Source organism: Salvelinus alpinus, chromosome 11, assembly GCF_045679555.1.
Source record: "Salvelinus alpinus chromosome 11, SLU_Salpinus.1, whole genome shotgun sequence".
NCBI lineage: Eukaryota > Metazoa > Chordata > Actinopteri > Salmoniformes > Salmonidae > Salvelinus > Salvelinus alpinus.
The window spans coordinates 2,789,717-2,802,822 of record NC_092096.1 but is presented as its reverse complement, the minus strand read 5'-3'; the positions used below and the strand labels follow the sequence as shown (position 1 = coordinate 2,802,822).

Sequence of the window (13,106 nt, the reverse complement as noted above, 5' to 3'; positions counted from 1 at the left end):
AAGAGTAGCTAATCAGGAATCCTAATTAATACTAAATCTGAGGCCTTATTTGACCTTATTTGGTCATATTTGACCTTATTTGAGTCTACTGTCTTATTTGGATGGACACTACATGTACAACTGGTTAGGGTTGGTTGGTAAAGGATTCTATTTTCAGGTTACTTCTGGTTTGGGTGTGGGTTACCGTGGTGATGTGTGTATAAGTCCATGGAGGTACAGATCAAAGGGCTGTGGCTCCTCCTCCTCATTTGACTAGGCGTGCTGAAGAGATCCACTGGTTTCATTGGAGAGATCTTCATTTGATTGGAAATTGCTTCTAGTGTAGGATAAACTAAATATTTGCTGACACTATTGGAGGAACAATGCGTTTCAGTTCAAATGTAAAGCTGTTTGTTCTCCTTCTCATTGTTGGAATCTTGCTTCTGGGGTATGTATGATTCTATATTTTATGTAATTTCTACTCTGCATGTACTATGTGTGTATGTAAATGGTGTTATTTTGGAGAAACTAAATCTGTATTAAATAAATAGAAGTTGAATTAAAGTGATGTTATAGTACTATTTCATGTCAACTAAGTGTACTAAGTAAAGTATACTGACCCACCTACAAGTGTTTGTAATACCCACCTTATCTACCCACCTTAAACTGTATTTGTAAGATTTTATTTGAGTGTTCTCTATACACATTCGGTGTACTTGTAGTGACACTGAAAGATAATTGCAAATAGTAACGTCACTAGCATATCCCATGTACACTAAAGGTGCACTTTATTTGAAATTTATCTCCAGATAGCTAGGTGGGACAACCACATATCACAGTCATAGTCAGTACATTCATCTTCAGATAGCTAGGTGGGACAACCACATATCACAGTCATAGTCAGTACATTCATCTTCAGATAGCTAGGTGGGACAACCACATGTCATAGTCAGTAGATTCATCTCCAGATAGCTAGGTGGGACAACGACATATCACAGTCATAGTCAGTACATTCGTCTCCAGATAGCTAGGTGGGACAACCACATATCACAGTCATAGTCAGTACATTCATCTTCAGATAGCTAGGTGGGACAACCACATGTCATAGTCAGTAGATTCATCTCCAGATAGCTAGGTGGGACAACCACATATCACAGTCATAGTCAGTACATTCATCTCCAGATAGCTAGGTGGGACAACCACATATCTCAGTCATAGTCAGTACATTCATCTCCAGATAGCTTGGTGAGACAACCACATATCACAGTCATAGTCAGTACATTCATCTCCAGATAGCTAAGTGGGACAACCACATATCACAGTCCTAGTCAGTACATTCATTTTCAGATAGCTAGGTGGGACAACCACATATCACAGTCATAGTCAGTACATTCATCTCCAGATAGCTAGGTGGGACAACCATATATCTCAGGCATAGAAAGAACATTGTTTTCTTCAATAACGTAGCTGTTTGAAGAGGGAGGGTTTCAGATGTTTTCAGAAGATGGGCAGGGACTCTGTTGTCCTAGCTTCAGGGGGAAGATGGTTCCCGCCATTGGGGTGACAGGACAGAGAAGAGTTTGAACTGGGCTGAGAGGGAGGATCAAGAGACCAGAGGTGGCAGAACGGAGTGCTCAGGTTGGAGTGTAGGTTTTGATCAGAACCTGAAGGTAGGGAGGGGCATTTCCTCTTGCTTTACTGTAGGTAAACACCACGGTCTTGTAGTGGAGCTTCAACTGGAAGCCAGTGGAGTGTGTGGAGGAGCGGGGTGACATGAGAGAACTTGGGAAGGTTGGAAGCCAGTGGAGCGTGTGGAGGAGCGGGGTGACATGAGAGAACTTGGGAAGGTTGGAAGCCAGTGGAGTGTGTGGAGGAGCAGGGTGACATGAGAGAACTTAGGAAGGTTGGAAGCCAGTGGAGTGTGTGGAGGAGCAGGGTGACATGAGAGAACTAGGGAAGGTTGGAAGCCAGTGGAGTGTGTGGAGGAGCGGGGTGACATGAGAGAACTTGGGAATGTTGAAAACCACGCGGGCTGCAGTGTTCTGGATTGCAAGGGGTTTGATGGCACAAGCGGGGAGCCCAGCCGACAGCGAGTTATAGTAGTCCAGACGGGAGATGACAAGTGCCTGGATTAGGACCTGCACCGCTTCCAGTGTGAGGGTCGTACTCTACGGGTGTTGTAGAGCAGGGCGGCCCAGACTTTAGTTACATACGATCTGCTTTTTCCACACTCTTCCTAATGCGGTGTACCCCTCCCCTCCTCCCCCCGCCAATATTAAATAAAATGTCACCCTATTGACTGTATGGTTTGCACTGCATGCTGTCAGCTAGCTTAGCATGGTCTGGGTTGTAGCTAGTGATTGCTAGCCTCAAGCAGGTTGTTATGGGTGTAAGATGGCACAGTGATGCCATATGTTGGTAAATGTTCATTACTGCAACTCATGTATTTATACCGGGGTGCTTGAGATACCCGGAGGTGATGTACAGAACAAGGCTGGTTACTCGCATGAATGTCTCTGTCTCGTCATTCAACATACAAACACAGGTGTCCAGGTGATCATCTGTTAGAGTGGACTGCTATTTTGACTTGATCATGTCTGAAAGTGTTGACTCACAAAGCTAGTTAGATCCAAAAAAATGCTGTCAAGTACATGGCAACTTTTCTCATGTTTGGATATTTCTCCTCCACGATAAGGTTCCAAAAGTGTTCCCCCTGATGCCCTCGATTTGATTTGGAGGTCGCTTTGCAGTGTCAAATTTTCACTCTCGACGGCTGATGTTTCCTAATGAAACAATTGTGCTATTTTTTGTTGCAATTTCATCAACATCAACTTCCACACCAAACGGAAAGAACATAAATGTTGCCAGAGGTTCCAGGATCGCAAAGTCTTGAAAGCGTCAGTCAAAGTCTGCGATAATGTTGTTCACCTGTTCAACGTATCAACCACAGTCACAAATTGCAAGTGCTTTACCCTGTCTTTCGAGCTCTGACATCATATTTTTAGAAATTCCTCAGTTCATGTCGCTGCAATTGGGAGTGTGACACTGTGGAGTTGTCAACCATGATGAAGAGGTCTTTGAGCGTGCTATACCTCACCCTCGTCTAACTAGGACTCCCCTCCCCGAAGGCCCTACTTCCTGGGAGGAAGAGCTCCTCCGTCTTGCCGAGGTTGAGCTTGAGGTGGTGGGCCGACATCCAAGCTGAGATCAGATCCTCTCCAGGAAGTAGGGCCTTCAAATGTGCTTATAATTGATAAACTTGAGAATGGAATTCAAAACACAGCGCTGTGAAAACAATTAAGAAGTTTGAGTTTGGGAAACACTGAGATCCTTTGCACAATGTAGCCTAGTCAGATCTCTAATGTTTGGCCTAACGTGGAAATGCAATGCATCAATGGAACGCAATTAAAGGATCTAAAGATACTGCGTGTTAAAACTTTATTAAAGGGGACAAAACTTATAATGGGAAGAAATGTTTAAAACGCATCTAAAATGCCAAACTTGCTCAATGACTTTCAGAATGCTTATGAATCTGTACTAGAGCTGGTCACAGAGGAGGAACAGGAGAATGACTTTCAGAATGCTCATGAATCTGTATTAGAGCTGGTCACAGAGGAGGAACAGGGAAATGACTTTCAGAATGCTCATGAATCTGTACTAGAGCTGGGCACAGAGGAGGAACAGGGAAATGACTTTCAGAATGCTCATGAATCCGTACTAGAGCTGGTCACAGAGGAGAAACAGGGAAATGACTTTCAGAATGCTCATGAATCCGTACTAGAGCTGGTCACAGAGGAGAAACAGGGAAATGACTTTCAGAATGCTCATGAATCTGTACTAGAGCTGGTCACAGAGGAAGGACAGGAAAATGACTTTCAGAATGCTCATGAATCTGTACTAGAGCTGGTCACAGAGGAGGGACAGGAAACTGACTTTCAGAATGCTCATGAATCTGTACTAGAGCTGGTCACAGAGGAGGGACAGGAAAATGACTTTCAGAATGCTCATGAATCTGTACTAGAGCTGGTCACAGAGGAGGGACAGGAAAATAACTTTCAGAATGCTCATGAATCTGTGCTAGAGCTGGTCACAGAGGAGGAACAGGAAAATGACTTTCAGAATGCTCATGAATCCGTACTAGAGCTGGTCACAGAGGAGAAACAGGGAAATTACTTTCAGAATGCTCATGAATCTGTACTAGAGCTGGTCACAGAGGAAGGACAGGAAAATGACTTTCAGAATGCTCATGAATCTGTACTAGAGCTGGTCACAGAGGAGGGACAGGAAACTGACTTTCAGAATGCTCATGAATCTGTACTAGAGCTGGTCACAGAGGAGGGACAGGAAAATGACTTTCAGAATGCTCATGAATCTGTACTAGAGCTGGTCACAGAGGAGGGACAGGAAAATGACTTTCAGAATGCTCATGAATCTGTGCTAGAGCTGGTCACAGAGGAGGAACAGGAAAATGACTTTCAGAATGCTCATGAATCTGTGCTAGAGCTGGTCACAGAGGAGGAACAGGAAAATGACTTTCAGAATTCTCATGAATCTGTGCTAGAGCTGGTCACAGAGGAGGAACAGGAAAATGACTTTCAGAATGCTCATGAATCTGTAATAGAGCTAGTCACAGAGGAGGAACAGGAAAATGACTTTCAGAATGCTCATGAATCTGTAATAGAGCTAGTCACAGAGGAGGACCAGGAAAATGACTTTCAGAATGCTCATGAATCTGTACTAGAGCTGGTCACAGAGGAGGAACAGGGAAAGGACTTTCAGAATGCTCATGAATCTGTAATAGAGCTAGTCACAGAGGAGGAACAGGGAAATGACTTTCAGAATGCTCATGAATCTGTACTAGAGCTAGTCACAGAGGAGGAACAGGAAAATGACTTTCAGAATGCTCATGAATCTGTACTAGAGCTGGTCACAGAGGAGGAACAGGAAAATGACTTTCAGAATGATCATGAATCTGTACTAGAGCTGGGCACAGAGGAGGGACAGGAAAATGACTTTCAGAATGCTCATGAATCTGTACTAGAGCTGGTCACAGAGGAGGGACAGGAAAATGACTTTCAGAATGCTCATGAATCTGTGCTAGAGCTGGTCACAGAGGAGGAACAGGAAAATGACTATCAGAATGCTCATGAATCTGTGCTAGAGCTGGTCACAGAGGAGGAACAGGAAAATGACTATCAGAATGCTCTTGAATCTGTACTAGAGCTGGTCACAGAGGAGAAACAGGAAAATGACTTTCAGAATGCTCATGAATCTGTGCTAGAGCTGGTCACAGAGGAGGAACAGGAAAATGACTATCAGAATGCTCATGAATCTGTGCTAGAGCTGGTCACAGAGGAGGAACAGGAAAATGACTTTCAGAATGCTCATGAATCTGTACTAGAGCTGGTCACAGAGGAGGAACAGGAAAATGACTTTCAGAATGCTCATGAATCTGTACTAGAGCTGGTCACAGAGGAGGAACAGGAAAATGACTATCAGAATGCTCTTGAATCTGTACTAGAGCTGGTCACAAAGGGGGAACAGGATAATGACTATCAGAATGCTCATGAATCTGTGCTAGAGCTGGTCACAGAGGAGGAACAGGAAAATGACTATCAGAATGCTCATGAATCTGTGCCAGAGCTGGTCACAGAGGAGGAACAGGAAAATGACTTTCAGAATGCTCATGAATCTGTAATAGAGCTAGTCACAGAGGAGGAACAGGGAAAGGACTTTCAGAATGCTCATGAATCTGTACTAGAGCTAGTCACAGAGGAGGAACAGGGAAATGACTATCAGAATGCTCTTGAATCTGTACTAGAGCTGGTCACAGAGGAGGAACAGGAAAATGACTTTCAGAATGCTCATGAATCTGTACTAGAGCTGGTCACAGAGGAGGAACAGGGAAATGAGAGCATGAAATTCTGCTACGCACAATGGGGCAGGAGAGTCCTACCATGAGCTTTGAGATATCTGGATTAGAAATTGGCAACGTGGAAGGTGACACATTTCTTACATTACCAAAGGTCTACACCCAGAGTAACATCCCAGTGACAAGAGAGAAGGTAATGTAAGGATAGTGTAAGCAAACTTGTGCAGCCCATAATTTGTAACTCGACTCAACTACGCTGGATCACCATTTTAAGTAGCTAACTGCATTACTGCGTTGCCTAATTGTGTAGGATATAAATTAGGCTTCAAAGACAATCTGCACATCTGATGTGGATGAAAAGCAGCGTAAGCAGCACATGTTGTGTAATAAATTAAATGCTTTTCATGACAGACTTTAACTGATTCTCTACTCTCTTCTGGAAGGTATGTTCACTACAGCTTCTTCAATGAAAGGCTCAATGGGTAAGCCCAAGTTTCTGTTCATTTATTACACCTTAATGATGCTATACTGTGCTATGGATTTTCTGATTTGATTCTTATTCACAGGGTTTGGTTTGAGGCTTCCAACAGAGATATCCCAGTTGATGAGGACCAGAGGAACACCAGGTTAGTTGATATAAACTGAGAAATCCTCCCAACAAGTCATGATACTTGGTACTTCTAAACACTCTTTCCTATTTCCTTAATGTTACCCGTTAAATAATTTACAGAGATGTACTGTACACAGTTACTAGTGGTTCTAATGGCTTATTATGGGATTACATTCAGTCATTCAACACCTTAATGCGCTCCTAAACACTATAGACCTGACAGGACAAGCTGAGAAACTAATATTTAGAACTTCACAGTCAAATCTATCATTTCTCTCAAGGGTATTATTGGCTGTTGATAGATGGTGTCTAACATCTTCATGGCACCAATAAGGATGTGAACAAGTCATATTGTGATGTTGGTTCATCGTTGCTGTTACACTACACTATTATTAAGAAGAGCATACGACAGTTCCTGGAGGATCAAAACCCTCTCGTAGGCCTTCAACGTAGCAAACTTAACGGCCTGCTGATGGGCCATCAACAAGCTTCCCCTTGTATTCAAACTGGTTCGGAGCTACAATTAGAGAAAACCAACTAATTATAGTCCCACTAAAAGCAAACCAACAACCATCAACTTTGGTTCCAACAAACCCAGACCCATCAGAAATACCCAACCCCATGACCCATCAGAAATACCCGACCACAGACCCATCAGAAATACCCAACCCCATGACCCATCAGAAATACCCAACCCCAGACCCATCAGAAATACCCAACCCCATGACCCATCAGAAATACCCGACCCCATGACCCGACTAGCAATGTAAATCAGTCTGATGTTGTCCCGATGGCATGCAAAGGGTCTGGGGGCATTTTCTCTCAGATTGTTTGCTATAGTTGAATCAGGGTTTGATTATTTGTTACAATGTATTTTTTCCATTTGGTTGTTTTCACGTTGTTAAAAATTGTCAAGCAATCTACAATACTTGAACAAAACCATGTGTGTATCGGATGTCACACCGCTTGCTCAGTGAATACCAGTTCCTCCTAATTCGGCTCACACCGAGGCTGGAGCCTGTTGGACGTACTGCCAGATTCTCTAAAAGGACGTTGGAGGCGGCTTATGGTAGAGAAATTAACATTAAATTATCTGGCGGCAGCTCTGGTTGACATTCCTGCAGTCAGCATTTAAATTGCAGACTCCCTCAAAACTTGAGACCTCTGTGGTATTGTGTTGTGGGACAAAACTTCACATTTTAGGGTGGCCTTTTAGTGTCCCCAGTACAAGGTGCACCTGTGTAACAATCACGCTGTTTAATCAGCTTCTTGATATGCCACACCTGTCAGGTGGATGGAGTATATCTTGGCAAATGAGAAATGATCACCAACAGGGATATAAATGCATTTGAAAGAAATACGCTTTTTGTGCATTTCTGGGGGAAAAGATTCAGCTCTTGAAACATGGGACCAACACTTAACATGTTGCATTTACACACTGAGTGTACAAAACATTAAGGACACCGTGTCTTTCCATGACATAAACTGACAGGTGAATCCAGGTGAAAGCTATGATCCCTTATTGATGTCACTTGCTAAATCCACTTCAATCAGTGTAGATGAAGGAGAGGAGACAGGTTAAAGAAGGATTTTGAAACTTTGCGACAATTGTACATGGATTGCATATGACAGCTTGATGAAAACCAGTCAATATTCAGGTCCCCAAGAAAGTAGTCTATGTTTACCGTCACATATACTATCAAGCATCTCACACACATTGTCTAGATACTGACTGTTAGCACTTGGTGACCTATATAAATACCCATTAAAGGCTTTAGATGAGGCAGGGAAACCTGCCACCTCTTCAATAACACTTGACATGAGATATTCTCTAAGCATTACAGGTAAATGGCTCTGAATATATACAGCAACACCTCCCCCATAAGAATTCCTGTCTCTTCTGTAGATGTTATTTCCTTATTGCTACTGCTGTATCATTAAAGGAATTATCTTAGTGAGTCTCATAAATGGCTAATATACAGAATATTATCTGATGTTGGCAAGTTATTGATTTAATAAATCATATTTTTAAGGCTACATAAACAGTGCATTCAGGACGTATTCAGACTCCTTGACTTTTGACACATTTTATTACATTACAGCCTCATTCTAAAATGGATTACATGGTTTTCCCCCTCATCAATCTACACACAATACCTCTTTATGACAAAGCAACAAAATGTTTTTTAGAAATTCAGTTGTCCTAATGGGGAATCAGCATACAGTTGTCCTAATGGAGAATCAGCATACAGTTGTCCTAATGGGGAATCAGTATACAGTTGTCCTAATGAGGAATCAGCATACAGTTGTCCTAATGGGGAATCAGCATACAGTTGTCCTAATGGGGAATCAGCATACAGTTGTCCTAATGGGGAATCAGTATACAGTTGTCCTAATGGGGAATCAGCATACAGTTGTCCTAATGGGGAATCAGCATACAGTTGTCCTAATGGGGAATCAGCATACAGTTGTCCTAATGGGGAATCAGTATACAGTTGTCCTAATGGAGAATCAGTATACAGTTGTCCTAATGGGGAATCAGTATACAGTTGTCCTAATGGGGAATCAGTATACAGTTGTCCTAATGGAGAATCAGCATACAGTTGTCCTAATGGGGAATCAGCATACAGTTGTCCTAATGGGGAATCAGTATACAGTTGTCCTAATGGGGAATCAGCATACAGTTGTCCTAATGGAGAATCAGTATACAGTTGTCCTAATGGGGAATCAGCATACAGTTGTCCTAATGGGGAATCAGCATACAGTTGTCCTAATGGGGAATCAGCATACAGTTGTCCTAATGGAGAATCAGCAGGAAGTTGTCCTAATGGGGAATCAGCATACAGTTGTCCTAATGGGGAATCAGCATACAGTTGGCCTCATGGGGAATCAGCAGACAGTTGTCCTAATGGGGAATCAGCATACAGTTGTCCTAATGGGGAATCAGTATACAGTTGTCCTAATGGGGAATCAGTATACAGTTGTCCTAATGGGGAATCAGCAGACAGTTGTCCTAATGGAGAATCAGCAGACAGTTGTCCTAATGGGGAATCAGTATACAGTTGTCCTAATGGGGAATCAGCATACAGTTGTCCTAATGGGGAATCAGCATACAGTTGTCCTAATGGGGAATCAGCATACAGTTGTCCTAATGGGGAATCAGCATACAGTTGTCCTAATAAGGAATCAGTATACAGTTGTCATAATGGGGAATCAGTATACAGTTGTCCTAATGGGGAATCAGTATACAGTTGTCCTAATGGGGAATCAGTATACAGTTGTCCTAATGGGGAATCAGCAGACAGTTGTCCTAATGGGGAATCAGCATACAGTTGTCCTAATGGGGAATCAGCATACAGTTGTCCTAATGGGGAATCAGCATACAGTTGTCCTAATGGGGAATCAGTATACAGTTGTCCTAATGGAGAATCAGCATACAGTTGTCCTAATGGGGAATCAGCATACAGTTGTCCTAATGGGGAATCAGCATACAGTTGTCCTAATGGGGAATCAGCATACAGTTGTCCTAATGGGGAATCAGCATACAGTTGTCCTAATGGGGAATCAGCATACAGTTGTCCTAATGGGGATTCAGCATACAGTTGTCCTAATGGGGAATCAGCATACAGTTGTCCTAATGGGGAATCAGCATACAGTTGTCCTAATGGGGAATCAGCATACAGTTGTCCTAATGGGGAATCAGCATACAGTTGTCCTAATGGGGAATCAGCATACAGTTGTCCTAATGGGGAATCAGCATACAGTTGTCCTAATGGGGAATCAGCATACAGTTCCTAATGGGGAATCAGCATACAGTTGTCCTAATGGAGAATCAGCAAGAAGTTGTCCTAATGGGGAATCAGCATACAGTTGTCCTAATGGGGAATCAGCATACAGTTGGCCTCATGGGGAATCAGCAGACAGTTGTCCTAATGGGGAATCAGCATACAGTTGTCCTAATGGGGAATCAGTATACAGTTGTCCTAATGGGGAATCAGTATACAGTTGTCCTAATGGGGAATCAGCAGACAGTTGTCCTAATGGAGAATCAGCAGATAGTTGTCCTAATGGGGAATCAGTATACAGTTGTCCTAATGGGGAATCAGCATACAGTTGTCCTAATGGGGAATCAGCATACAGTTGTCCTAATGGGGAATCAGCATACAGTTGTCCTAATGGGGAATCAGCATACAGTTGTCCTAATGGGGAATCAGTATACAGTTGTCCTAATGGGGAATCAGTATACAGTTGTCCTAATGGGGAATCAGTATACAGTTGTCCTAATGGGGAATCAGTATACAGTTGTCCGAATGGGGAATCAGCATACAGTTGTCCTAATGGGGAATCAGTATACAGTTGTCCTAATGGGGAATCAGTATACAGTTGTCCTAATGGGGAATCAGTATACAGTTGTCCTAATGGGGAATCAGTATACAGTTATCCTAATGGGGAATCAGTATACAGTTGTCCGAATGGGGAATCAGCATACAGTTGTCCTAATGGGGAATCAGCATACAGTTGTCCTAATGGGGAATCAGTATACAGTTGTCCTAATGGAGAATCAGCATACAGTTGTCCTAATGGGGAATCAGCATACAGTTGTCCTAATGGAGAATCAGCATACAGTTGTCCTAATGGGGAATCAGCATACAGTTGTCCTAATGGGGAATCAGCATACAGTTGTCCTAATGGGGAATCAGCATACAGTTGTCCTAATGGGGATTCAGCATACAGTTGTCCTAATGGGGAATCAGCATACAGTTGTCCTAATGGGGAATCAGCATACAGTTGTCCTAATGGGGAATCAGCATACAGTTGTCCTAATGGGGAATCAGCATACAGTTGTCCTAATGGGGAATCAGCATACAGTTGTCCTAATGGGGAATCAGCATACAGTTGTCCTAATGGGGAATCAGCATACAGTTGTCCTAATGGGGAATCAGCATACAGTTGTCCTAATGGGGAATCAGCATACAGTTGTCCTAATGGGGAATCAGCATACAGTTGTCCTAATGGGGAATCAGCAGACAGTTGTCCTAATGGGGAATCAGCATACAGTTGTCCTAATGGGGAATCAGCATACAGTTGTCCTAATGGGGAATCAGCATACAGTTGTCCTAATGGGGAATCAGCATACAGTTGTCCTAATGGGGAATCAGCATACAGTTGTCCTAATGGGGAATCAGCAGACAGTTGTCCTAATGGGGAATCAGCATCCAGTTGTCCTAATGGAGAATCAGCAGACAGTTGTCCTAATGGAGAATCAGCAGACAGTTGTCCTAATGGGGAATCAGCATACAGTTGTCCTAATGGGGAATCAGTATACAGTTGTCCTAATGGGGAATCAAGATACAGTTGTCCTAATGGGGAATCAGCATACAGTTGTCCTAATGGGGAATCAGCATACAGTTGTCCTAATGGGGAATCAGCATACAGTTGTCCTAATGGGGAATCAGTATACAGTTGTCCTAATGGGGAATCAGTATACAGTTGTCCTAATGGGGAATCAGCATACAGTTGTCCTAATGGGGAATCAGCATACAGTTGTCCTAATGGAGAATCAGCATACAGTTGTCCTAATGGGGAATCAGCATACAGTTGTCTTAATGGGGAATCAGAATACAGTTGTCCTAATGGGGAATCAGCATACAGTTGTCCTAATGGGGAATCAGCATATAGTTGTCCTAATGGGGAACAGCATACAGTTGTCCTAATGGAGAATCAGCAGACAGTTGTCCTAATGGGGAATCAGCATACAGTTGCCCTAATGGGGAATCAGCATACAGTTGTCCTAATGGGGAATCAGTATACAGTTGTCCTAATGGAGAATCAGCATACAGTTGTCCTAATGGGGAATCAGCATACAGTTGTCCTAATGGGGAATCAGCATACAGTTGTCCTAATGGGGAATCAGCAGACAGTTGTCCTAATGGGGAATCAGTATACAGTTGTCCTAATGGGGAATCAGCATACAGTTGTCCTAATGGGGAATCAGTTGACAGTTGTCCTAATGGGGAATCAGTATACAGTTGTCCTAATGGGGAATCAGTATACAGTTGTCCTAATGGGGAATCAGCATACAGTTGTCCTAATGGGGAATCAGTATACAGTTGTCCTAATGGGGAATCAGCATACAGTTGTCCTAATGGGGAATCAGCATACAGTTGTCCTAATGGGGAATCAGCATACAGTTGTCCTAATGGGGAATCAGCAGACAGTTGTCCCAATGGGGAATCAGTATACAGTTGTCCTAATGGGGAATCAGCAGACAGTTGTCCTAATGGGGAATCAGCATACAGTTGTCCTAATGGGGAATCAGCATACAGTTGTCCTAATGGGGAATCAGTATACAGTTGTCCTAATGGGGAATCAGCATACAGTTGTCATAATGGAATCAGCAGACAGTTGTCCTAATGGAGAATCAGTATACAGTTGTCCTAATGGGGAATCAGCATACAGTTGTCCTAATGGGGAATCAGCATACAGTTGTCCTAATGGGGAATCAGCATACAGTTGTCCTAATGGGGAATCAGCATACAGTTGTCCTAATGGGGAATCAGTATACAGTTGTCCTAATGGGGAATCAGTATACAGTTGTCCTAATGGGGAATCAGTATACAGTTGTCCTAATGGGGAATCAGTATA

General features: G+C 42.9%; 1 protein-coding gene across 2 annotated transcripts in view; it reads left to right on the top strand.

The window, feature by feature from the left end:
* The first annotated feature begins 250 nt into the window (after nucleotides 1-250).
* Nucleotides 251-13,106, top strand: part of LOC139533474 (globoside alpha-1,3-N-acetylgalactosaminyltransferase 1-like) — a 212,108-nt gene continuing 199,252 nt past the window's right edge. For both annotated transcript variants that reach the window (XM_071331526.1, XM_071331525.1), the window contains exons 1-3: nucleotides 251-427; nucleotides 6,295-6,333; nucleotides 6,418-6,477. In XM_071331526.1, the coding sequence (XP_071187627.1) occupies nucleotides 363-427; nucleotides 6,295-6,333; nucleotides 6,418-6,477 (164 nt within the window). In that variant the 5' untranslated portion in view covers nucleotides 251-362. The remainder of the gene's footprint in view (nucleotides 428-6,294; nucleotides 6,334-6,417; nucleotides 6,478-13,106) is intronic.